General features: G+C 41.3%; 3 protein-coding genes and 1 non-coding gene across 5 annotated transcripts in view; all 4 read right to left on the reverse strand.

Annotated features, from left to right (window-relative positions):
• The window catches only part of LOC145445838 (NADH dehydrogenase [ubiquinone] iron-sulfur protein 4, mitochondrial-like), a 38989-nt gene extending 36323 nt beyond the window's left edge, over positions 1-2666 (reverse strand). The window contains exon 1 of the mRNA XM_080323985.1: positions 2653-2666. The gene's annotated coding sequence lies outside the window, so the exon portion shown is untranslated. The remainder of the gene's footprint in view (positions 1-2652) is intronic.
• On the reverse strand, positions 1443-18570 carry LOC145445828 (protein unc-93 homolog A-like). The gene is made up of 7 exons (XM_080323969.1): positions 13790-18570; positions 13603-13722; positions 13439-13539; positions 12131-12219; positions 2300-2675; positions 2001-2235; positions 1443-1686 (listed from the first exon to the last, which is right to left on the reverse strand). Exons 1-7 carry the CDS (start codon positions 14175-14177, stop codon positions 1490-1492), a joined length of 1506 nt encoding a protein of 501 aa, XP_080180095.1. The 5' UTR covers positions 14178-18570; the 3' UTR covers positions 1443-1489.
• Positions 6455-6526, reverse strand: Trnag-ucc (transfer RNA glycine (anticodon UCC)). Its single transcript has one exon. It is a non-coding gene; the product is annotated as a tRNA-Gly (tRNA).
• A 149-nt stretch (positions 18571-18719) lies between the features above and the next one.
• LOC145445819 (phosphatidylinositol 3,4,5-trisphosphate-dependent Rac exchanger 2 protein-like) overlaps positions 18720-27397 on the reverse strand; it is a 44800-nt gene continuing 36122 nt past the window's right edge. The window contains exons 33-42 of one of the 2 annotated variants that reach the window (XM_080323958.1): positions 27215-27363; positions 26777-26892; positions 26615-26716; positions 26144-26246; positions 24789-24845; positions 23365-23508; positions 22505-22686; positions 21820-21998; positions 20476-20646; positions 18720-19567 (exon numbers count right to left, since the gene is read on the reverse strand). In XM_080323958.1, coding sequence (XP_080180084.1) covers positions 19528-19567; positions 20476-20646; positions 21820-21998; positions 22505-22686; positions 23365-23508; positions 24789-24845; positions 26144-26246; positions 26615-26716; positions 26777-26892; positions 27215-27363 — 1243 coding nt within the window. In that variant the 3' untranslated portion in view covers positions 18720-19527. The remainder of the gene's footprint in view (positions 19568-20475; positions 20647-21819; positions 21999-22504; positions 22687-23364; positions 23509-24788; positions 24846-26143; positions 26247-26614; positions 26717-26776; positions 26893-27214; positions 27364-27397) is intronic. The other variant, XM_080323959.1, reaches the window with a different exon arrangement.

Raw genomic sequence — 27397 nt, forward strand, 5'->3', positions numbered from 1 at the left:
CTTTCTCCACTTCTCTGTAGTACCCCATTCGCCAATGAATTGTTCGATGCTGGCCCAGAATGATTGTAATATTCCGCACAATAGTATCACTAAAGTCCTAATCGCACAGTGCGGGGATCTCATCATTGTGTTTCGCGACGCGAATGGAGCAGCGGGCTTAGGAGTTTTAGCATATGATCTACCAGGGCCGTAACTGCCGCACCCACACCCCCAATTGGGGGAGCTCGAAGGGGCCCAAGATTATTTCGTTGGTCGTTTATTGGAGGATATTTATTCAACTTGAAATATTTTTTCGCGCTTCGCGCGATTTCCTATCCCGGGAGATGGGGATTTAAATATCATCAGTTAGAGACATAGGCATATCGGCGCTGTCCATGACCACGCATTAAACAAGAGTATGACTGTAAGATATCAGGTGGGCTACAGCACATTTTTAAACCGGAAAATGAGCCACGGCCAAGAAAGGGCTGATAACCCCTGCTCTAGATAGCAGGGGCGGTCAAACTGCGGCTCTTTGAACCCTTCATTGCGGCTCTTTAATGATTGCACAATGAACATTGCACGTTTCGCAGAGGTTTAACCGGATTGTAAATTAATGTATTCAATGACGTAGTAACAATGCGTATTCCTTTCGTGTTGATACTTTCCTTATGTTTTACATAACACTTGCAAAATTTAGGGGTAACGGCACTAGAAGAGGGTTAGACCTTTTGCAATTGAACTCTCGTATCGAGTTCACATATCAACGTTTCGCCCTCAACTATGGTATAAGAAGGTCATCAATTATTGATAAATCATTGTGATCAACAATGAACTTAATAATTAATCACAGTAGCACAAGTCATGATTATTTCCGGGCTAACAATGGTGAAAACGACCCTCCCATTTGTATTGTAAAGGAAAGCAATAACTATAGTTCTAAATATCCCTGAGTTTAGCCAAGAATTGTCGTTGAGCGACAATTGCAAATACAGAAAGTATGGGCAGGAAGTTTGAACTTTGAAAACACAATGAGAGAATGATAATGGAGGTAAGCCACTGTGCCTTATCTGTCAAGATTTGCTCAGTAATTCCGAAGCTATAGTAACTTGAAACGTCATGACGTAACCAAACGCAACAACTTTGTCACGAGTTACCCAACGAAGACAGATTTTACGGAGCAATAAGATGATCGAACGGAAGTCTTCCTTATATTCTCGGCAGCACTTGAAGGAACCCCTCCGCACTGCTTTGAAGCCGTATCAGCCTGATTTCAAACACCCTTGCAGCCCATGTGGAGACGCACCGTACTTCATTCGACGCAGTCTACATCTCCTTGTGACGGAATAAATTCGTATTTTTAAATTTTTGTGTTGTGATTCTTTGAAAACTAAAATTTTTGATGTGCGGCCCGCGCATGAGGCATGTCTATCCAGCTCTGGGTATATATGCTCCAATCAATGTTCTTTTTTTTTTCAAATATATAATTAGAAAACTTCTAATGGCGCGATCACGCATAATGAATTTCCAAAATACAATAACATAATATTGAACTTGCCAATGAACCGGATAAAATTATCAATTTATATATTAAACAGATATTGGTACTGATGGCGAACATTGTCGCAAGGCCAGCAGCATTCAGCATCGACAGGAAGTTAAAAGCCATTGCCCTCTCTTCTCCGTGGAAGTAAACTGGGTAGATCGCTGGATAAAAACATAAAAATTCATTGACGTTTGGGACATGACAACCAAAACGTTGCTGTGAAGCATTGTTATTAGACTATAGCCTGGCATGGTGTAGCAAGGTTTACTAATACATCTCAAACACATCAATATAATTGAGCATGGGGTTATACAAGCGTATTAGATATTGCCTGCGTTCAGGAATCGGAATAGCGGTTTCTTAAGAAGTCAAATCGCTGAATCCCGGCGCTGTAATCTTCCCTGGCGGCCAATCAGTGCTAGCAAGGTTGCGCACGGGTACAATGCACCACGATGAATTGGTTTATACGTCTTACCCGTGATCACCGCTTCGCGTATAGAATCCGAAACGCCAAGTAACGCAGAGACGACATAAATTTGCCAAATGTCGAATTCGTTAGCTCTCCACAAGACGCACCAGAGCAATACGAAAGCTTCTGTTGTGAGGGCCAACCCCACGCAAAAATGGCGACTCACGTGATTTGAGCTTAATTGAAATAAACGGCATGTTATCGCCGATGAATGGCCAAAAATTGTCATGAGGAGACCGATCTGAACGTAAGAAGTATCCGTGAAGTTATGAGACTATTATTGAGACAGGGATTAGGGCGATTACCTGATGTACGCTCATGGCACATGCGATGTAAGATCGCGTGAAGTCCCCGAAAATGAAGGCCATCATCATACCGTTATAAAAATTCAAAGGTGCGATCAGCACTTGCTTTATGTTGGTGATTTGTTCGCAGAAACTAGAGAAGACATGCCGTGCGATTTTTATCGCACTCGACGGCTTCACGTCTGCCTCCTGATGTTGAAGTTTATTTGGATTCCATAACAGTTTAGCGTGGAGAACGCAGCAGCATATTTGGAGAAACGTGTAGCCCGCGAATAGTACGTAACGGAGTGTATCGTTGGAGATCGTCATGTTATTATCAGTGGTGTTACCACTGTTTGCGTCGTATTCGTAACAATCCAGAGCGCCACATTCATACCTTAATGGTGTAAACAAGATTAAGGACTTCTGTAGCAGATACAATTGCAACAAAAGTGGCAATACACATTGTGGATATATGTATCTAGTTGCATACCCAATACCCATATAAACTCTACGATTATTTCTTAAGCTGGGATCTGCGAACTAGTTTTAGGGGTCCGTGAAAGGGCAATCTTCAAATACATCGTCGAGAAACTGTAAAACCATATCATCCTTTGCCAATGACGCCGTGAGCGGGCCTGTGACTACCCTGCATAGTTATTAGTTAGGTAATTTAAAGCATGGAATAGATAAATAGAGTTGAACTTGATATGATGACTGTTTTTATACAAATTATAGTCTAAAACAGTGATTCCCAAGCGCGGCCCTGAGGGCCGCATGCGGCCCCCAGCTAGCCTTCTTGCGGCCCCCAAAAAATATTAAGAAATCGAGTTATGACAGAAATATAAATTTATATTTATATAATACACTAGCTTGACTTGGAGTCTGGAGTTTTAAATTAAGATTGCAGGAAAGTCGTGAGTAGACTGCTATCGTTACGTCCAGTTGAACGAGCAGTAGCTATAGATATAGGTAAAAACAGGACTGTAACTGCCGCACGCCAAACCCCCAATGAAGGAGGGGGGCGAGCTCGAACGTGGCTCAAAATTGTTTCGTGAATTAGCATAAATTATAAAGTGTTTTTTGGCAAATTTATGCATCTTTTTCAATTTTTTTTTCTGTAGGCGTGATTTCATGCTGCCAAATATCTTGATTTTTGGGTACTCATCCCCAAGAAGAAATGCGCAAGACTTATAAAAATGGGCATTGGCCATATCGGCGTAAGCCTTTACCGCGCCACGACGCACCCAGCGAGAAAACCTTGGCCGAACAGGACTGCCCTTATGCTGACCGAAAACGTCGTATATATACCAAATACTGTCTTGGCAATCTTAACCTCACGAGACAAATACCATCCCGCAGGGAAAAATTATATTCCAGTGAAGAAATACTAATTTGAAATCGTGTGCGTCTCTTAGTTTAGAAGCCTACGTTTGGGCGATTTTATATTTTTTGACCTAGCAGACAGGCGGTCACGAAATAACATGTTACGGAATCATACTAATGGGCCCTACAGTTTCCAAGACACCTCATTCAGCTCTACCGGTAAATCTGATTACGTGAGCAGCGATGGACAAGAAATTGATAGCAATATATATGCAATTCCCGATCATATTGACCGATTTTATCATGAATTATCGTAAATTTTCGCGCATCGCGCTGGCTCACTTAACAGTACAACTAGTTTCGTGGCAAAAGCGAACAAAGTGATAGGGATAGGTTTATCACCCTATGGGAGCCAAAACCCAAGTTTACCATTTTACTTTTGGGGGGCTGACGGAATGCTGTTTCGTTCCTGCCAACTGGTATATACGCGGGAAGATATTTAATTATTATTGAGGGGCCCTACCTTTTCAAACACACTTCCCTCGGCTCTACCTGTAAAACTGATTACGTGAGCAGAGAGAGAATAAAAATTGATGGCAATATATATGCAATTTCCGATCATATTGACCGATTCAATCATGAGTTACAGAAAATTTTCGCGCTTAGAGCGTCCAGGCGATAAAACCTGACTCACTAAATCGCACCGAAAGCAGCATAATTGGTAGTCCTATAGCTCACGACCCAAGCGTCTGCATAATTTGATAGGTCCGGTCTTTATCGAAAGCTAGTTTCGCATTGGTTCCAAAAATGCCAATTGAAATATCGCCAGGGCAATAAAACTACTCCGAAATAGCCTCCAAAGGTCGACTGTTCTGAGCAATGGGAGCGCAGCAACACAATGACCATAACAATGGCCAATGGCGTCAAGTGATTGATCGGAACAATGCCAATTTTCATATTTTGATGACATTTTGGGTCCGTTTAATTGCCCTGGTATTCGTGCGGCCCCGACCGTGCTCTGAAATTCTAAATTTGGCCCTGACACCGAAAAAGTTTGGGAACCACTGGTCTAAAACGAGATTGGGTCACAAAGTAAAGACGCATTTTTTAGTCATCGCCTTTTGAGATTTTTGGAGTAGGTCTGCTCACACAACCAGAGGTGGTCGAAGTAGTCAAGAAAGCTACTCAAGTAGAAGTAGAAGTAGCGACGGAAAAACCTACTCAAGTACGACTAGAAGTACTTCTTCAATAAGCCACCTAAAACTACTTGAATTAGAAGTAGAATTATTTGGCTTTAAATCTACTCAAGTAAGTAAGAAGTTTCGAGAACAGTCATAACTCGTTCGCATGGACTGTCAAAAGCTGCGAATTGAGCTATGCGGCAGGTGCAGAGAGCTTGATTCGTATTGATGCATCCCAGGAGGTATCAATTTTCGACAGAATAAGCATTGTTTCGCATCTTGGGATGCAAATTATAGTATTGATATGAAAATGCGATACTAACCCTTTGTTTACCAGAAGACCCCGTTTTTAGAGAATATCATGGGATGGCGCCCTACCCCATATTATAAGGCCCCAAGTTTAGGCGAAGAGCAATACGTAGAAGTTGTATCGGATACGGTTTCATCACTTTGCGCGATTAGTATACGTTAATAACAAATATTGTGGATCGTAAAAGTAATATTTAGTGTAGCTTTATTTTCGGAAAATGGAGGCATTACTACACTTGCTTTTATGCTTCAACATGTATGTTCTGCAGAAAAAAGAACTGAAAGCAATTAGAACTCAAAGTACGATACTCGCAATTAAAAGTGAAATACAAATACCACTATTAAAAAGCGGAAAATATATTTCATGTATTTTGTCCATAAAGCTTCAAAGGTGATCTGCTAAAACAGGTGTAACGTTAAAAAAAAAGCTGGATTTCCAGATTAGCAAGACACGTAAGGGGCTGCTGGATTACAATATAACAGGTAGTTGCTAGATTGTGAACGGGTAGTTTCAAACGTTATGCTGGGCCATATTTACTGTAATGAAATATTTGATATGGGCGACAATGCGGTGTGATACGAACCAAGCAATCCGTACCTAAGTTACATTCACAGATACTTCATGAAAACATACTTGTCACTTTATCACTACTATGCGCAAAGCGCAACAAAATTTCCATGCTTTACTTGACTTTTATGAATATTAAATGTTGGTACTCCGTGAAAACAGCCCCGAAATTCCTTAAGCTATATTTCGTATTTGGGGATTAAACTACTTCTACTTGACAAACGGAAAATAGCGAAAAGTAAGTAAGTAGATTTCAAGATATTACCAAGTAGAAGTAGAAGTAGAGAAAATCAGATCTACTTGAGTAAGTACCAGAAGTAGAGGAAAACTACTTGAGTACTTAAAAAAAGTAGAAGTACTTCGTTACTGACCACCTCTGCACACAACCAACCACGAAACTTGAAGGGGTGCGCGATCATAGAAGTTTTAAAACCCCTGTGGTCTGCACCCTTGCAATGGCACGGGGGAAGGTCCGATATTACGAAACCCGGGCGTAAATACCGATCGACCCGTAATGCAAACTATAGCTGCCCGAAGATGAATCGAAATGTCTGCAGTTCACGGCTTACGTTAAGTTTCCATATTTTGCCGTCTACGACCATAGTTTTCGCAATATTTCGGAAGGTAGGATATTAAGAGTCTTTTAAAGAAACCCTTGTGACTTTAGAGCCAGCGGCTTGAAGTATCACGAAGGGTATAGATTGTGATGGCCGGTCAACCACTTGTCGCTGAAAAAGAATGTTGAGTGTTCGCCAAGCCTAACCCGCTTATCGGCATTCGTGCGAGCAAAACTGCGTCGACCGGGAATCGAACCCAGATCTATTGCTTGGAAGGCAACAATGCTAACCTTTACACCATCGACGCCACACGTCGATTATCGGGTGTTCACTCTACAGTAATCCTAATTAGTAGGGATGTTGTGAACGTGAGGTTCACGTTCGCGTTTTGTGCGTGAACCTCAGAAATTTAAAGGTTCACGTTCACAAACGAACCTTGGCAGGTTCTGCACTGTGAACCTTTTTTTATATATTTTTCACTATATTATAGCATCTTTGGTTGAAATTTATTGCATTTCAACTGCGGGCTACTCTATCAATGGCGGTGACAGCATAAAAAATCAACACTAAACAATAAGCATGTACCTTGACAATCTCAAAAATTTTACTCGCTTTGTTACAAAAGTTTGCTGGAAATACCCAGCTTTCCGTTTGTGAATATTTAGTGACTCTCTGCAGTGAGCTTACCCGCAATCACGCAACATCAAGATTGAAATACACTACATGTAGGACAGGTATAGTCAGTCAGAGAATGCGGATGCTTCCTCAACCAATCAATGAAATTGATATCGTTGTCTGGTGTAAAAAATCTAGCAGGTGTACGGGGTCAATCTTGATTTCATATGTTTATTAGGGGTCTTCAAAACTTCTTTTCTCAAATCGTACTGGCAGGGCCGTAACTGCCGCACCCCAAACCCTCCAATTGGGGGGGGGGGGGCGAGCTCGAAGGGGGCCCAAAATTTTTTGGTGAATTAGCATAAATTATAGAGTTTTTTTTGAAAATTTATGCAACTTTTTCAAGATTTTTTCGCACTTAGCGCGATTTCAATTTGTCAAATATTATGATTCTTGGGTAGGCCTACTCTTCCCACAAGGAAACATACGCAAGATTTATAGAAATGGACATATCGACGTTGGCCATTACCTAGGGTTAGCATATTGCGGAAATCTGAAAAGAGGACACTTTTTCAGAATTGTCAGACTTGCTAAACCGAAGAAGAATCTCAAAAAATGGTAAATTTCTCCCCCATTGTGGTCGGTTAACTATAAAAAAGAAAGGTCATCTCTCTCGCTCAGCGCCCAAAATACAGTTTTTCCCTCCACATTGTCAGTTGGTTGACTAAAAAGAAAGGTCAACTTCCCACTCAGCTCCCGAAATACCCGCCGAAGCGTCACTTCGGTGCTGATTTACGACATGTCAGTTAAATTTTGCTATAAATATGACCAAAATTCTCAAGAAAAGAGGACAAAATCTCAAAAAAGAGGACAATGGGGCGTCCTCCGAGGACAGTTTCAAAAAAGTCAAAAAAGAGGACAAATCCTCTTAAAAGAGGACGTATGGTAACCCTACATTACCGCGCCACGACGCACCAAGACATATAAGGTTTTAGGCCATGTGACACGTGACACCAAGAAGTGTGCCAGAACGATCGGCAGCGAGAAACCTTCCCCGAAAAAGACTGCCCTTATGGTGACCGAAAACTTCGTTATATATACGAAGTACATATAGGTTTGATTGTCCATAGGCGCCTAAATGACTGTCGCCGAATGTTCCTGTCTTGGTAATCTGAACCTCACAAGACAAATACCATCCCGCAGGAAAAATTAGATGCTAGTGAAGAAATACCAATTTGAAATCGTGTGACGAAATAACATCATGTAACGAAGTCATACCAACGGGTCTGCCCGCCAGAAGATGTTTAATTATTTTTTACGGGCTCTACAGTTTCAAAGACACCTCACTCAGCTCTACCGGTAAATCTGATTACGTGAGTAGAGAGGACAAGAAATGGATAGCAATATATATGCAATTCCCGATATAATTGACCGATTTTATTATGAATTATCAAAAATTTTCGCGCCTGGCGCTGGCTAACTGAATAGTACAACTTTAATATCGTCGCAAAAGCGAACAACGTGATGGGGGGTCGGGTTATCACCCTATGGGAGCCCAAGACTCAAGTATTTTGTGGGCCTGACGAAGTGCTGTTTCTTTCCTGCCAACGGTTACACACCCAGAGATGTTCAATTATTATTGAGGGGTCCTACCTTTTCAAGCACACCTTAATCAGCTCTAGCAGTATATCAGATTACCTGAGCAGTGAGGATAACATTTGATAGCAATATATATGCAATCCCGATCATATTGACCGATTCAGTCATGAATAATAGAAATTTCTCGCGCTTATCGCGATTTGGGAAGCAAAGCTGACTCACCCAACGGACACCGAATGTAAACTAGAAGTAACGGTAAACAGCGTATAGCCTGAGGGGGGTCTGGGGGTCGAAGCCCCCAAACGTTCGGTTTATCACCCTATGGGGGGCCCAATACCAACGTTTTTTTTTTGGGGGGGGGGGCTGACGATGTGCTGTTACGGCCCTGCGTACTGGCTACTTGATAAAATTGTTAGGTTACCTAATTTAAGCCTACACACCAAATTTGGTTCAATTCCAACCCGTAGCCGCATTGCTACAGGGGAAGAAAGTTTTTCTTTATTATATAAAAATAAATAACAAAAAATTTGAAAAATTTCTGTTCACCCCATGAAAGTGTTAGGTTCTCTATAGAAACGATGATCACCAAATTTGGTTTAATTCCAACCAGTAGAAGCGGAGTTATTGCCGTCGCAAAATTTGGATTTGAATAAAATAATATTGCTTGGAAGGCAACAATGCTAACCTTTACACCATCGACGCTACGCCAGTCCCGGGGTGTTTACTCTTCACCAATCCTAATTAAGCCAATGAGCGGCTCAGGTTTGGGCACAGTTAACCACGGTTGTAATGACTCGAGTGTCATGACTCGACTCGAGTCCGACTCGAGTCACGATTTTCTGATGAGTCGACTTGACTCGAGTCATTTTCTCAAAATACGGAAATGACTCGACTCGACTCGACTCGACTCGACTCAATCTGTGGATTGACTTGACTTGGACTCGAGTCATTGCGCATGACTCGAACCAAGTCATATGACTCGAGACTCAGACGGCCAAGTCCGACATTTCATTGTAATTCCGAACAATAGTAAAGTAACCATCCTACTGGCATTCCGCCTATTGGTACTGGTACTTGAAAATGAGACCTGAAACTGCCAAAAGTGGGGAAAATTAGTATATTATAAATGCGAACCATTCGATATCACGAAACAGAATTATAAAAAGTGGGGTTAACAATACTTTAACTGGAAACTGAGCAGTCAACACAATGACTTGGACTCGGACTCGAGTCATAATACCATGACTCGGACTCGACCCTCTGCTCGATGACTTGGATTTGGACTTGACTCGGTGGTGAATTGAAAATGACTCGACTTGACTCGAGTCAAAACTATAAAAGTGAGATTGACTTGTGACTCGGTTACAACCCTGCAGTTAACCTCAGCAACTTGGCCGGCGATGATGGTGTAAAGCAGGGGTTCTCAACTTCCCTTGTATAACGGGCCGCATTTTAACAGCAGAAGACGCTGCGGGCCGCAGAAAAATATTTACATGTATTTGTGGGCTACTGTTAAATTTAGGCTAATGGTTCCTATTTACCAGTCGTATACGGGCATGTAGTAGGCTACGTTTTTATGCATTCTAAAGCATTAATGGACAGCGTTCGTAATTTTGCAGCTGCTGCTTGTTGTGAGAATATGTATCTTCTTGCGGCGCAAGTAAATCCCTTCATGGAGCGTGCATTGCATTCGATACCAAGTCGGTATATTCAACTTCAAACCCTTCCACCAGAGAACCGAACTCTTTGTTTCAATGTGTGACAGAGCAAGTATAAAATTACGGTAATTTTTGCGGTACGGAGGCCATTATCACATTGAGCTCTGAGTGATATGAGAAGAAGTCTGGTGATCGGGGCCATTTCTGAGCGAACCAATCAACCATTTTCTTTCCTTCCAAGCCTGGGGCCCTGCAGCAATAATTACAGAAGTCAGCTTTGTCAAGTTGATATTTTTCCTGGTCCCCTCCCCACGTTGGCCCAGCCTGCATTTCCTCTACATATATGTCCGCACTGATAAAATTCGACCAGATAATTAGTTATGCAATATCGGTGGATTCGTCCGAGGCTGGGTTAAATTAGTCTACGCGGCAACGTGTTTCAGAACATGAGATAAAATATCGACTGACATTGATGTTTCTCGTATGGTCACGATTGAATCAGACGACTGTATCTTCGCAATTTGTCGGGTGATGTTGTCCTTGATACTAAGTTCCGGAAACAGCAAATATTCGCACAGAATGTTGCGGTTTTATTGAAATAACACCTTCTATAGCAGATTTCCTGGGTTTAGCGATATTCCAATCAATTTTGAACGATGTGTCTGTAACGTCGTCGGCAATCTCAACAACCGTTCGCAGTGAGTCTAACACGAGTACTCTTTAAAAGTGTAAGCCTACTTCGTAGTGGAATTCTCTTGAACTATAGAGTCCAGTCAAATACCTATTAGAAACAAATAACAATCCGAAGTCGAGCATATATCAAGAAACGAGAACACATTAAAGCAGTGGTTCTCAAACTATTTTAGACACGCCCCCGTTTTTGATAGGGCAAAGTTAGTGCCCCCTTATCGTCACAGAACAAAATGCAACCAGAATGCTAGCAATACAAACGGCTAAATCGATGGCATGGAAGGTTATGGCTGTTGATGAGAGAATTCTCAAATATGAAATTCTGACTATACACCGAGACATAACCAGGAATCGGAGATAAATTGCGCGCAGCGCAAAATTTTTTTTTACAGTTGACCGCAGCTTCACGCCCCCTTCAGACGCTTTCAGGCCCCCAAGGGGGCGCGTCCTCCAGTTTGAGAACCACTGCTTTCAAGAATGAGTAATCAAACGAAAGAGAGGCAATATGCGATAAAAGAGCAAAGTATCTAAATTAATTTCTAAAAATACCGTGTCAGTAGTAATTGCGTTTATAATGAAAGATGTCGCGGGCCGCAAAATAAACGTCTGCGGGCCGCGGGTTGAGAACCCCTGGTGTAAAGGTTTGAATCCAGCCGGCGACGCAGGTTCAGTTTGACACCCCTGCTTGACGCCGCACTAGTTGTGGATGTTGACTGTGCCCCTCATAGGCTCACTTGTGAAGTATAATATTTAATGATCAAAGTTGCGTCGACCGGGAATCGAAGCCAGATCTATTGCTTGGAAGGCAACAACGTTAACCTTTACACCATCGACGCCTCACCAATTCAAGATGTTAACTATGCCCTGACCGTAAGCCACCCATAGGCACTTAGGCACACATGTGTAAAAATAATTATTGATCAAACTTGCGTCGACCGGGAATCGAACACTGATCTATTGCTTGGAAGGCAACAATGCTAACCGTTACACCACCGACGCCACACCCACAGTGTAATTAGCAGTTGGTCAGATTATCCCAAACACTCTCATCTATCCGATAATGCTTTCAATCTTGACATCAGATTTTATACTACGAGGAACTATTTTAATTTGGATTGAGCAATATTATTATTGAGTGGTGATGTCATAAACATTCATTCTCAAGATATTATTTACTTTACAGCTTACCTCAGTAAAATCAAGGATATATCGCAGACAACTACTTTACGACAATAATACATTATATTAGCAAGTCCCGCATTGGCACCTCATTTTCATAAATGAAGAATACGATTAGCATGGGCGTAAATACACTGACACGAAATATCATACGGTAATGAAAACATTACCGTGCATGATCGGAGAAATTCGTCGCACTTTGCGTATTTTGTGATAAATCGAATCGTAATATCGAATAGGCCATCATATTCCCGATTACCTAATGGAATAGTGTATAATCAATATCGGCCGAATACCCTGTCCATCAGTCAGCCATAATGCACAATGGTAGAACATGATATATGATATGATATACTGGAACGTTATTCAATTGTATATCATCTTTGTTTTGATTGGCGCTAATGGCAATGCCGGTTTTTCGTACCATAGACTATATTTAAAATCATTGTGTTACAGGCAAATAGATTAGCAGTGCACATGATCAGGATATATGACGTTGAACACTTCTGAATTGACTTATTATCAGTTACGAATTGCGCAACTGTGAGCGAAAGCTGAAAATTGATAGGCAACTTTTTTTTACAACTTTCGGCAGCTTCCTAAATACTCAGAAGTTATCTAGTATGGTGTTTTAAGCTGTTTGGAGGAATCTGATATTGCAACTTTTTACAACTTTTCTTCCTTTTTTCATGCTACTTTTTGCAACTCTTTTCGATTTTTCATGCAAATTTGTGCAGGTGTTTTCGATTTTGTATGCAACCAACTTTTTACTGGAAATATTAGGCACTATATGTAAACAGATCATCCTCATCATCATTGGCTTATTAGCAATTTTATCAGTTCAATACACCACAAAAATGCGATACAATGAAAAGATAGGAAGGTGTCGAAGCGACTTGGAGTAATCTATGGAATCAGACACCCACCTTGGCCTAGGCGATGTAAAGAGGAGGCATGCACACTGAATGAAAAGTAAAGAAGATAGTGTAGAAAAAAGCAAGTAACAAGAATGCCATGGAAGGCGAGATCGATAGGTCAGTCGTGGTCCGGTAATCTTGAGGATGGTTTCGCTTGATTATTTCACTGTCGTTTAAATTTGAGGTCTTTTCTGATTTGACTACATTCAGGCTAGACCGCCGAAAACTGTGTTTTCAATGCGCCAATTTTTTCAGGCTATTGATTTTGTTGAAGTCCCCAACATTGAGTCTTGCTACAGTGCCTTGCTGGATACCGAACGCTTCGAGTATCTTATACCCTAATAATTTCAAGAAACTTGTCCATAATTTGCAACTTTTTAGTGCAACTTGTGTGAAAATTAAATGCAACTTTTTTAACGCAAATTTTGTGAAAAATAAGTGCAACTTTTCACGGTTTTGACTGCAACAAAAACCTGCCCTACTAATCATACATACACAATCATACAAATATATCATATACATCCTATACCATACATCATACATGCACCATACTTCACTTACTAAATAGGCTGAAAACACGGCGTAAAATCTCCCGGAGAACCACACCAGTTTCTTCTTAACGTTTTCGCGGACAGCAGATTCACATTCGTCTTTTGATGTCTCTGTACATTATGCAGACAATCCACCATAGCAGAATATCATCAACCAACCAGTACATTACCTACTGCTGGTAGTAAGTGAAACAGTCGCTGTCGCAAATGACGAATTGAAACTTGTCACAGCCGGCCATATGAAGGCCTCGCCTATTCCCAACAGCACGGCAGCAGGATATAACGTGAACTTTGCTAAAACATAACATGAACAGTACATTATACGGTACCTTGACAAATACGTTCAGTTCAGTACACTCACCAGGATAGATGTTCGCCAAGGTAAATATCACGAAAGTCACATCGGCGCTTATCACCAATGCCTTGGCACCGACTCGCTCCAGTAAAACCGGAGCGAAAGTCAGGTTCGCAAGAATCGTGGTGGCAAAACATATTGCCAAACTCGTGGTACCTAGTGAATCCTCGAAATTCAGTGTCGACTGTAATCCGAGAACCCCCGAATATGACGCAAATATTCCAACAGCCCCGATCGCTAATATCGTTGATTGTCGAGTGATCTCTTTTCGATAGATGGAATCTTTGACTGCGGTTGACTCACTCACTTTGACTGCAGTTGACTCACTCACTTTGATGCTGTATAAATCGTCAGCATCATCAGCGCTAACAGATTGCAACGGAGTGATCTCCATTGGCAACAATAGCCCTAACGATATGAAAATGAATTTTGCGATCAGAGATATCTCAATTCGATCAAAACCGGACCACGACCTAACCTATATCGATCTCGCCTTCCGCCACTTGCCACCTCATTCAGTCGCTTGCCTTTTATATTCTCTTCTTTACTTCTCATTCGGTGTGCATGCCTCTTCTCTACTTCGCCTAGGCCAAGGTGGGTGTTTGATTTCAAAAACTACTCCAAGTCCTTTCGATACATTCCTATCTTTTCATTGTATCGCAGTTTTGTGGCGTTTTCAAATTATGAAAATAGTAATAAACTGATACTGAAGAGCCCGTCGCCCTTATAAGTTGTTATTCCTAAAGATTGAATCGAACGATGTTAGCAATGCGCAACAATCCGCAACATCAGCAGCTTCAAACTATATATATAAATATAGATCGTTAGCATATTGCGTGCAGGTCGTGATTTCGATTGACCTCCATAAACAAGAAACGTCCTGTTCGCTGAAGAGAGAATACTAAGGAATCTCATTAAAATATGTCCGACCTCGAGTTCGAGAAGCTAATGAGTTCCAGGATACTCGTTGACTGAAACTATCGAATGTTAAAATGGAACGGCAACGACCGATTTTGCAACTTCGTTCCACTTCGCTGAGACTGCTTTCTGAATTGCTTGGCGGCAGCGACAGTAGGATCGATTTCCGACAATCCAACATGTTATCATCCAGAGCGCAGAATTTACTGAATCTGGTCTTGATCGAAAGCTACCGTCTCATTGATTCCGAAAATATAAATTACGATATGGTCAGGTGTTCGGAATATGACCAAAAATCACCCTCAACATATGAAATCTGGATTGTTCAGAACAATCGGATGACTGCAAAACAATGACCCATTGCGGCTCTCCGATTGTTCGGACAACGCCGATATTTCAGACTTTGGTGGGCGAATTCAGGATGATTCCAGTGTCTGATCATATTTTAATTTATATTTTCGAAATCAGTGCGACAGTAGCTTTCGATTAATACCAGATTCAGTAAATTCTGCGCTCTGGACGACAGCTTTTGGATTGTCAGAAATCCTGCTGTCGCTGCCGCGAATCAATCCAGTATGCAGTCTCAGCGAAGCGGAACGGAGAATAAAAATCGGTTGTTGCCATTCCATGTTTACATTCGATACTGAAACACGCAGCACGCCATGCAGCCTATCCGATATACTGCCTGATGAGTTTCCCCACGTTTGCACAGAAATTATCCAAATGAATAATAATAATGTAACGAGCTAAATAGGGGACGATTTACATTGTACGTCATTGTACGTCATTTGCTCCTGAATTGATAAACCGGCTCTACGAGTGACCCAGGATATTTCGGTGAATTATAGTCATTTTTCCTATTACAAAAATATGCTAAATTGTTTGCGGAGCTGAAAGTATACCGCTAATCCTGATGGTGTTTTATGGTGCACGGAAAGCCAAGGATATTCGACGATGATAATCATATTATGTACTACATCGACACGTAACATTGGTTATATTGACTTTGTATGTATTTACTACTGTAGCCTCAACAATTCAAACAACGTTATTGCGACGCAATGAAAATACTACTAAGGCAGAAATGGACTCAATCAATCTCGACATCTAACCATCACTATCTCAACCAATCATCTACTCTACGTTATAACTGCACTGCACTGCAAGGCAATTTATTTGCTCCTGAGGAAGCCTCACTTATTATCAAATGTTCAATGAACTTGCAACATCATATGCATTGAGCAACCAATTACCGATAACTTCACAGCGCAAATATACTCTTTGTTACGCACGACCTTAGCCTGCTTACGCGAGTAAGAACGAATGTCCACTGTCCAGATACAGATAGTATGCAAGAATGAAGCAATAGTCAGTTTCAAACTGCCGATGACAAAATCATTGATGCCCCTAGCGTGAGCAAAGTGAGAGATATTGTCGTTTGTCGGCATAGTATGATCATCGCCCTGTGTCAGTGCGGTTATCGGATTACAATATTATAATTTCGATATCAATGAGAATACATTCAAATATCAATAGTCCTATATATTGCCTGAGCGAATGTGTCAACCGGCATTATATACGCGTGACCTTTTGAAGTCTCCGATATATCATCTCCAAAGTGGGACATTGCTGCAGGGTATACTAGGACTATGGACATGGACAAATGGACACTTGGACAATTGGACATATTGTGAGATGCATTAGCGTTCGCTAACCTTTCTACGAACTAATCTCAAACGGTAATGAATTATCCGTACTGTGAATTGCGGCGTGATTGTGTCAATGTATCTGGTAAAATATCTCCTAATATCGATGATTTTCGGAGGTCTATAGCAACTGCCAGAAACTCTATTGACGAACCTTACCTTGAGGCGTTCGGTCGGAAAAGAAAGTACGCTTTGTCATGTGTCTACCAAATGTCTACTGACTACTTGAGAAAAAAAGGAGGTAGTTTTATTTTCCTCTGTACCATCGTGGTGCTGTTGGGATGAAGTGCGCACTGCGCATTAGTTATCTAGTCAGCAGATTGAATGCTCAGTGCTAGACACTTGATGGTAATAACAATAATATAATCAATTCAAATGCACTTCTAATTTGTTGGCTCTGTATCTGTCTGTCTGCGTGTCACAATGCGAAATACAAATCATTCTTAGAAATGTTTTCTTGTTATTGTTTACCAGTCGAGTAAATCTATAGTTACTGGCTTCGACACAACGTAGCATATATGTACTGAGGCGGAGAGTACAGAGGTGTCACTGTCACATGCGAAGCCGCTTATGCAATTCTAATTGCACAATATGTCACGCAATCTCACACGATCATGACAAAGTCAACGTAACATCGCAACTCCAAGGGCGCAGCGACGAATTACCTTATGGATTGAACCTGGTGATAGATTCTCAGCAGTTACAAACTTACAACTAGGGCTGGGCAAAATCGAGTACCTGAGTGATTCGATTCTGAATCACGTATTACGCTTCGAGTCGAGTATTCGAGTATCCCTCATTATGACGTCACTACAGAATGTGCTATGTCAAAGTTCAAATATGCGGCGGGGGAGATAGTGTAGTGGTTACGATAAGCGCCCAGCACGCAGACGGACTGGGCTCGATTCCCGTCGGAGGTTTATCTGGGCTCCTCTTCCCCTGCCGTTGCCGTTCTTACGGCGACAAAAAAAGCCCAGACAAAGGCCCGACGAAAGAAAGCACTCACAATGAATGGAAAGAACTAGTAGAAAGGGCCGCGGCTTCAAAGAGATCAACATCGGGCACTCTCAGGCCCAGGTGGATGTTAGAGTAAAGGATCGCTACTGATGCGCGTCGTTCGACATCCTCCTATCTGTTCATGACATCGCATTGTGTCTTATCGCATTGTACATTGTGTGTGACTTGTTCAGATCAAAAATATAACCCGACCATGTTATGTTATGTTATGCACCTTTTATGCCACCACAAAGAACATAATGTCTGTTATCCGTCAGATTAAAGATACTTTGGTACTTTTCGATCATACCGATTTCATTGCACTGGTTGAAAATGTTGTGGGATGATCAGGACTTCGGAAATGTGTTATTTCTAGTAACGTTCGTAACTTCGTATGTGTCTCGTATGCTGCGACACGGCCAATCTAGGTTTCAATGCTTCCTCAGTGGAAAATAGTATCAAAACTATAATTCTCGTTACTAAATTTACTTTCAGTTGCGAGGAGCGTATAATTTCAGTACTCGAAAAAATCGTCTTTTACTACTGTTCTCGAATCATTAAAATACTCGATTCAGATTCGAGTACTCGAATCATTGTGCCCTTACAACAACATCAACATCTTCCAACATCAGAGCATCATTCTACCGTGAATCCAAATCAACTTGTAGCAAAGGCCATTCTACAATCTACATAAATTGGCCTTCTATCCTACGTTCGACGAATTCGGCTGTTCTACTGTAGATAACTAACCTACGGAAAGATGCGCAACACGTGATTCACGGTCGAGTGATGCTACAGTCGCAGATTTGCTGTCGCTTCATAGCATGAAACGGCAACGTAATAGCTAATTCCATAGATGACGACCCGAGCGCTAAAATTAAGTGAAGTTGATCTTATTTGAAAGCTGAGAAGAAGAGACTGATCTAGCGCAACGCGGGCTGTCGCTTGAAGACGCCCACGACCGCCTACGCTGGAGACGCTTAACACGAGCCCAGAGCTGATTTTCTCGATCTTCTTTTGTTTCCTGTTTTCTTTTGCCCTTTTTTATGTTATCTGATGGAATAGTCGATATATATATACAGCGAGAAGAAAATTTCAATATTATTTAAAATCTCTCAAATATTCGGGAGTCAATTCGAAAATTCAATTTGCATATCGACGGCCGCAAACACATACTAATTGAATTACGTGTTCACGGCCGCACAAATTCCCTTCCACGGCCGCAGGTTGGCCACCCCTGATGTAAAGCTACCGAAATCGCAAGTTTATCCGTAACCGACTGAACGCAGTAATCAAAAAACAAGACACGCACGAGATACATACGAATTCTGTTTATGACGAAAGAATGCTGTCAGGAAATCGTTTGAAGCGCATCGGGAGAAATATACGAGAAAGAGAAAAGTAATGATAAAAAATGGTGATTGGATCTGAACGTGGCACGAACCAAGACAACATGTCCAATTTTCCATACCCAAGAATACGCAAACACAGAGAATAACTAACATGCTTCCGTCGTAATGCTTAGCCCGTCCACCTTTATCTGGCCTGTATTGATTAGCAATAGCAGCATAGTGAATATGCATCCGAGATACTTGTGTGTTTCCAATTCACCGTAAAATTAGAGATTTCTAACCTAAGGTAAGCTAGTAATCCATAATAAAACTCACCAAAGCAATACGTAACCCTGATACCTGATACTATTTACGTACGTTCTGTACAATATGCTTCGCCATATATCAAATGGGAGAGACATGGTTTTGCAACACAAGTATTGCACTGTGACTATTATTTCACTAGCTACGGCCAAAATGTTGCGGCTGAATTCATGGAGAAATATGCTCTCGTCGGGTTTGACGAGTGAAACCCGCGTTGATCATGCGGTCAAAAAATATCGAATGAAGAAAACATATAAAACTCACGAAATATGTCAAAAATAGAGGCGTGTCGGATTAACGGCCTCGTTCACTGGATAAATTAATCGTAAAATCAAGATAAAATTGGCCGAGTAATACAATCCTTTCGTGCCGCGGTTAATAATCTCCTCGCAGAGGCAATTTTCAGGCATCCAAATCACGCTTTGGCCCGAAGGACACCTTCTGCAGTGCTGTGCCTTGTTGCCTATGCCTAGGCTTTCTCTTCTATAACCTCTGACGTTCTGTAAATGCTGTGAAACAACAAAGTTGTTATGAGAATATGATTGTGATGTTAAGCTTATCCAGAATACACTGTGCTGGCGAACAATAGTGACGCATATATACGAGGCCTATAGTCTCCGTAAAAATACATCGCCCCAGAGTTAGTGATGGGTATAAGGTTGCATTTAAAACAAAGATCAATTTAAAACAAACAATCTCTGGTAGTGATGTAGTCGAATTATATTTACAACATGGCGAAGTATGAGATGTTATATCCTTAGTATAGATAGAGAAGTAGTGCAAGTACTTCGTTACTGACCACCTCTGGGAGGTAGCTAAAAACCATGCTTTGGAAGCTAGATAATTCTAGACCAGTGGTCCGCAAAGTGGGCGATATGGACCCCCAGTGGACGATTTTAAGGAACAATGGGTGATTGGGGGGGTGTGGAGATTAGAGCGTTCAGTGAGATATATTTAATTACCACGGCCAAAAATGCACGAGAAGACGGCTTATTCTGCATATGACGCGAAAGTTGACAAAAAAAGGTCAACCTAACGGAAAGTAGTCCAGGAAACCGGAAACCGAAAAAAAAATGATCCATTTTTAGTCGATTCACCAGCGATTAGAGTTTGGTGAATAAATTTCCCGTTTACATGTCCTCTTTTTCGGAACCGTGAATATGGGGGGGGGGGGGGGGGGCGAAAACTTGTGTCGAGCTTGATAAGGGGGCGATGGGTCGTAAAAGGTTGTGGACCACTGTTCTAGACTACCGACAACGAAATGCTGGTAAAATAATTCTATTATAGTTGAAATGAGATCTTAGAACATTTCAAAAATTAGATTCCTTGCCTTTAATTCTAATTACTCTATAATTAGACAACTAGAATTATCTAGTGGTTGAAGTCTGCTACGACACATTGTCATTTCATATCTCACCGTGGCGCAGTTTTCACGGTTGAATCCTTGGCGCTCGGGTTTTTCTTGGAATTCTTGGCGCGGGCCCCGCTGTTGCAAAAGAGGCCGACGGCGGTCGAGAAATAACGGGGCGGTAACGCGTGACTCCGCGTCAGTATCACTGCTTGCTGCGTGGAACAGGCGATAGTCGACCTGAAGGGTAAGCGAAGGTTGGAATTTCTCGTCTCGAATGCGGTGGTATACATATATGAGCACGAGCGTGCATCAAACGGTTGCCCGACATTTGACCATGCAACACAATAAAAATCGACATTGGATGTTAGGTTTAGGGCTCATATAAGGGGTATAAAGTCACAGGCTCAACTGTCGTTTCTGTTCATGGCGTTTCAACAATGATGGTCACGACCATTTTTCTATTCTCTATCTCTTTTTTCTAATTCTCCATTAAGATTACTGAGGTACCGACTTATAGCAGAATAATTTTCCAAGTGCTGTAGGTTGTCTAGGCTCCTCGTCACCAACCGATTCGCATAAGCGGTGTCTCGCAAAGGCCAATAACTCAGGAATCATAATGAAGAATATTGGCCTGATGTAAAATGACTAATGATCATAGACATCAAAAGACCACGAACACCAATGACCCTAAAACGAAACCTAACCTCAACTCATACCCGAACCTAACGGGCCTATCATTAATCCAAATGCTTAAATGCAGCTTGTGAGTAATCTGTTATATCGACCCGCCTACCGACACATGCCACTTCATTTTCATTTTCTGTTATACAAGCTTCTTATTTTCATGTTCTAGACCAGGGCTATACTCAACTGTCGGACCGTGGTCCGAATGCGTACCGTTTCAGCGTTGAAGCCGGACCTTACCAATCTCGGTATTTACGTTTTTCAGTAAAACCAAATCCATTATCGTTGATTTGCAAAAATAAAGTGCAGTGTCTTTATTCTTTCTGTTAAGCGCCAGACTAACAATATGTTACCTCCTTGGTTAGAACTACATTGTCTCCGGGACTGTCTCCGGTTGTATGACTGAATATTATTTCATGAGAGTTAAACGTTTTAATGAACTCAAGAAGATCTAGAAATTCCTGAATGGACTTTACAAATTTCACGCGTTTGTAACTGGACCTTTACAAAAATAGTTGGGTAACCCTGTATAGGCCAAGGTTGTCTGATTGAAAGAATACTTCAAGTCATTTCGACTCTTCCCTATGTTTTCATTGTATCGCAATCTTGCGGTGTTTTTAAATGATGAAATTAATAATAAAAACTGAACTAAAACTCAAGTGAGCTCATATGTCCACGGACCGTATACATATCGACGAAATGACTCGTGTAGAATATTTCACGAACCTGTGTACTCCGTTGTTACAAGCCATGATGTGGCATCCGCCCAGACGGTGACAGAACTCGGCCGCTAACGTTAATATCCCGCACCCGGTGTTGCTGAGGTTGGGCGTGTTCGGCCGGGCTTTCACGTGCGACTCGATCAGTGACATGACTTCTTGTAATGCGTTGAGAGGACGGGAGAGCTGCGATTGAAAATAATGACCATGAGTAGAAATATCGTCAGGCTTGGTGGCGTGATTATTTTAGCCCCAATATCGATTCCTTACTCGCTGAAGAGCGTTGTCAGGTATCGCGCGCAGCTCATATTTCAAAATAAAATGAAATTGATGATCATGATATTTTTTGATGTATTTGTATTTCTTTAATGAAATATTATTTCTTTTGTGGTAACTATGCCCGAGGCCCATGACAGAGAGCACATCGTTGTAGCCTACTGACGTCAAGTTTTAAAAACGTGTTTGCTAACCGTGTGGCTTACTTTGTCTCTCTACTGCATTCTTGCGGCCCACGACTTCTATGAAATTTGAAAAGTAGCCCGCGACCAGTTTTGAGTTGGCAACCTCTGGTGTAAGTATACAGTACATGGTTATTGGCTATGGATGCAACAGTCACTACTGAGTGTATCTGTCCAAGTGTATAAATGACGAAGATATTCGCAAAACAGGCCAATGCCTTTGCATCATCTTACTCTGTCGATCATGACGGCCCTGGCCTCCGTGTCTCTCGGCAGTTTTGATCTGTCCAGTCGGAAGGCTCTGTACTTTTTGTAGTAGTCGTAAGCGTTTTCCAGCGCCCGTTCGTTGACGGAATTCAGAAATTCGTGCAGCGTGACGCCTTGCTTGTACAGAAACGAGCCCACGTCTTCAAGACCTGGAATGTGAAATCAGTGAGTTTTATCTATAACTAGTTATGCCGGCTGAATATGAATGAATTCTTGAATTCGCGATCTACTAATCAGAGCAGAGCTGCGCATAACATAGTATGGTATAGTATACGGGATATGAAGATGTGCAAGTATGATATGTGATATCGAATGGAAAAATCCAATATGTATAGAACAAATAGTTTCATACATCCATACTTCCATACATCTATACTTCCATACTTGACAACGTTTTTCAATACCAAACTGAACATGGAACTGAAACGTTTTACTTTGCACCTACTTATCATACCCCGAGTAAAGCCTATGGAGACTTGATAGATGTTCAACGCTCATAGACCTATATCTTTAACGCTGGTACCTTGGTTCAAGTAATATTACGACTGAAATATTAACATCCGAGTCCTTCTGTATTTCAGAAGTGGATTCATTACACCGAAAGTGGTAGAAAGCATGTAAAATGCATCGAATATTGTATGGAGGCATGTTGGCATGGCATCGAAAAATTAAGTGTGACACGGAAAGAGTTGAATAGGGAAATATTTCATTCCATATCATACCAGAACAGCCAGAATGCCATAAAATGCATTTTTGCACAATTTGGTTATGCATAATCACACCGTCGCATAATATATGAATGAACCAAAACTGCAGTGTCAGCTTACCGTGGTTGAACATGACGGGTACCAGCTTTATCCCGCCGCCGGCCTGAAGTCGTGGCGGCAATTTGATGAAGATATGCTTGTCGAGATGGAAATTGACTCTCAGGGCACTTCTGTTGCCCTCCATGGTGTATCCGATGCCGTTCACTTTAAAAACAGCACTTAATAAATCCGAGGCCGGGAATTTTCGATGAATGTATCTCTCAAAGCCAGCCCTTTGTCCATGTCATTTACACAGGGCCGAAACAGTACTCCGCCAGCCCCCCGAAACGTTGGTCTTGGGCCGGCCACGTGATCATTAACGAAATCTCCCGCAAAATACTGTATAATTTCTGTTGATTTGCAAAATAATTTTGGGCCCCCTTCGAGTTTTCCCCTCCAATTGGTGGGTTTGGGGTGCGGCAGTTCCGGTCCTGCATATGCAATGATTTGAGTCGTGAAAGACGTAACAATGCCGACAGCGCGTCACTTATTTGATCGTTGCAGTATATGACAGTAATGAATAGCACTGTATATGAATTTACCCAATTTCGATTACATTTTAGGATACATACAAAAGTAAATTTATCAACGAAAATTATAGTTTCGATAGTATTTTCAACAGTAAAAGCCTTGGAATATCGCATGGTCGTATAGCAGCATAAGACATATGTTAGGTTTACCATATTTTGGAATCGGGAAAGGAGAATGCTTTTACCAAATTATGAAAGTTAGTTTGCCGAAATTGAAAACAGCAGATTTTGATATATTCACTGGACAGGACATCTTGTTGCGTTGACAACAACAAAGTAATCACTTCCATTCCACTCCCGAATTCACCCACATTTTACGTTAATTTTCCGTATGGCAACGCTATCATACGTAGTGCAAATCTACGCACAATGACATATCTAATTGAATAGTATATTCATATTGAAATGAACCCGAATATTTTCGGCTGACACTCGTCAGGGGTAATCGTCAGCAACTAGTAGAGAAATGGAAAGAACATTATATATCAACAATCGTATCAGCAAATGACATATCTGTGAAGCCGTGATCAACCGACAGCATTGTCACAAAGTGCAATGAAATAGGCATGACCCAAAATATCAAATTATCTCTAAAGTAATGTGTAACTGACATTATAATCTTTGTGGTCGCATAAAAGGTACATATATTGAATTTGTCACATCTTTCATACTGTTGTGATGACATAATGAGTGGTACTAGAATATTCAATTCGACCTTCAGGTGCCCGAATTTGCCTAGCCAAAAAACAAAACACCCATATTCGATTTGGCCCTCCCCTGCTCATTACTTTGTAGTAAAGGAAAGTCTCGTAACCTAGAGAACCGCAGTGGCCGAGTCAGGTTCATTTCAACAAATGACCGCAGCCTGAGTTACCGCGACATGCCGTCAGGCACAAATCAAAATACGGTTCTTACCATCCACCTGGACCGGACCGTTGGAAAGAAAACTTGTTCTTGCATTGGAGGGATAATCTTGATGCAAAAATAAGCCAAACATGTTGAAATTAAACCCACGCATGCAATAGTAAAGCATATAGCGAACAGCGAGCGTATCATTGCATTACTGAAAAGGTCATCAATCACAAACGGACTCAATGCAGAGTCTACTATACTGATTAACCGCTAGATAAGAAATACAAAGGAAATGAAAATATTTCATCTTGTGATTGGTTACACGATTTGAAAAATATGGGGTGTATCAAATGATTACACCTGTGATCCGTAGCTGTAACTCAAGAGGTATCAGTTTAAGACTTCACCTGTGCCAATAGCGGCTGTTATAGGTCGGTTACGAGAAATCAAAATAATGAAACAGCTTTCTGCTGCATTGTATACTGATGTATTGGATTAGTGTGCATTTAGTCAAGTAAGTTACTGTTAGCAATACCAAATTGGAATAAGGTATTAGATATCTGTTTTAGCGTGTTCATTTCAGCTAACAGACGTATCTATTTCAATCGAATCTGGACGAAAATAATAACAATTGAAACATATTCAATTTACATCCTAATTCATGCTCGCTACCTACGCTGTTCAGAATCACCGAAAGTAAAATTCAGATTCGCAGCACATTCAACCAAACGCACCAAATTCGCAGTCGCTCAACACAGACTTGTACAAACTACCAATTTAGTAAGTTCTGGTTCTAGTTGCGGATTTTAAAAAGTGAGTAGTTCTAGTTCTATGAACGAATTAAAAAAAGATAGTTGCCGAACAACTGGAAAACTTAGGTCCTGCTTTGGTGTGAATCATGACACGTGATATTCTGTTGTGTGATGTTCTTGCGGCCATTGCTAGCTCAGAGTCACCACCACCAACAGCGGCGTAACCAGGGGGTGGATTTTTGGGGGCGAAACCCCGTCCTATTAAAATGCCGATTCTATGTCCTATACTTCCAAGCTAATTTTCAATTCAGTAATACGTCTTAGTTGCTTCGGAATCGAATCTAGTTCAATAGTTTATTATGTTTTAGTTATTTAGTTCTAGTTCTAGTTCTTGTGGCGAGTTTTATAAGGTGATCACTGATCAGTTCTAGTTGCACATTTTGAAAGTTCAGTAGGCCTAGTTTGTACAAGTCTGCTCAAACACCATTGATTATCTTTTCAATAACCCGCAATTCATTGGCAATATTTCACACCAAAGGCACGTGCACATTTTCCAATACGTAACGACTCGTCAACGTTGATTTAGTCATCAGGCGAAAACTGTCAAAAACTTCGTATTCCTCACTCCAATAATCACTCATTTAAAACCCCTGGTAGGATACATACCGTTTGGCTCCACGTCTCCAGTGATAGCCTTGAAGTGGAACGATACTCGTTGTAAATCGTATATCCCAACGTAGCTATCTTCAAGCATTGCGCATTCGTCCGGCTGTTGGAAATAAGTATCAGGTTCAAATCAGTCCAGAATTTTGACAGAAGTCCAGACTTTCAACATATCAATTCAAGGAAAGGTCTGTAGTGGCGATTTATTAAAAACGTAAAAACGTCTCAAAGTGGCAGTAGAAAATGAAGATCTAATGGCGGAGAATATGAGTGTAGCTGATCCGGGAGAATACAACATTCGAGACCCATGTTTGGGTCGCCATCCATACTTCAGAACACCTTCATTAAAACATGATTTCCACACAAAACAAAAATACTTCATCGAATCCCTGAGACTGGCTCAGCAAACAACTGGGTTTCGTGCGAACTCCTGTTAAGAAACACTGTCCTAAGCGCTAGATTGTGTGGGCATACCATGTTCAAATTGAGATGCGACTGAAACAGCGCCATTACGCCGATCGACGTAGCCTGCTCAAGCCACTTCTTGCTGGCCTCCGCACCGCGCATGCCGTAAGCCTGCGAAAAGAGGATTTGTTATGTCACAGAACGAGAGACAAGCGACAAACGTCAAGTTACCTTCATGTTATTGAAGACGCCGTCCAGAGCGCATCGCAGTTGCGTTGAGAATGACGTAACCACGCTGATTAGGGCTTGGGAAAAGACTTTATCGCGTCGAGACACCAGTTTAGGATCTAAATGGCAGAATCGCTGACTATAGTCCTATATAAACTATGTTCTACTATACTATATATAGAGAATATACTATACTACGATACTGTAGATGTACTATACTACTATACTACTTGCGAGAAGTTGATTTTCGTTGTATTTCTTTCTAATTCGGAATAAAATTTAATTTCCAAGTTTGTGCGAATTGAGTAATTCTAATTCTAATCTAATTTGAAAAGGAAAAATAGCCATAATTGCATAATTATATCATCATATTATTAGGAAACGCTGAAAAATTTCTAGTTTTCCACGTCTGCTGCCTCTAATGGATGAACTGTCACTTACCTTCGCTGATCAGTACTGTGAGAACTAATTGAGTCCTTATTTGCGATATATGCTTGTTAATGGCCTCGATTATGGTCTGGATAACTCCTGCGAATTGCTGAGTGTCTTCGCACACGGCCAATGACATCTTGATCCAGTCGTCGTTGGTTCTGCGACAGATAATCGTATTGCGCTGCAGTATAG

Source organism: Botryllus schlosseri, chromosome 9 (genome assembly GCF_051294905.1).
Source record: "Botryllus schlosseri isolate E-star chromosome 9, Bs_hap1, whole genome shotgun sequence".
Lineage (NCBI taxonomy): Eukaryota > Metazoa > Chordata > Ascidiacea > Stolidobranchia > Styelidae > Botryllus > Botryllus schlosseri.

Bases quoted from the DNA above. Each gene is read 5' to 3' on its own strand.
- LOC145445828 (XM_080323969.1), bottom strand. From the start codon at position 14,177: ATGGAGATCACTCCGTTGCAATCTGTTAGCGCTGATGATGCTGACGAT. The intron at 13,723-13,789 runs GTGAGTGTACTG...GTTATGTTTTAG, and splicing joins CTTGGCGAACATCTATCCTG to CAAAGTTCACGTTATATCCT. The intron at 2,236-2,299 runs GTAATCGCCCTA...TCTTACGTTCAG, and splicing joins GTGCCATGAGCGTACATCAG to ATCGGTCTCCTCATGACAAT.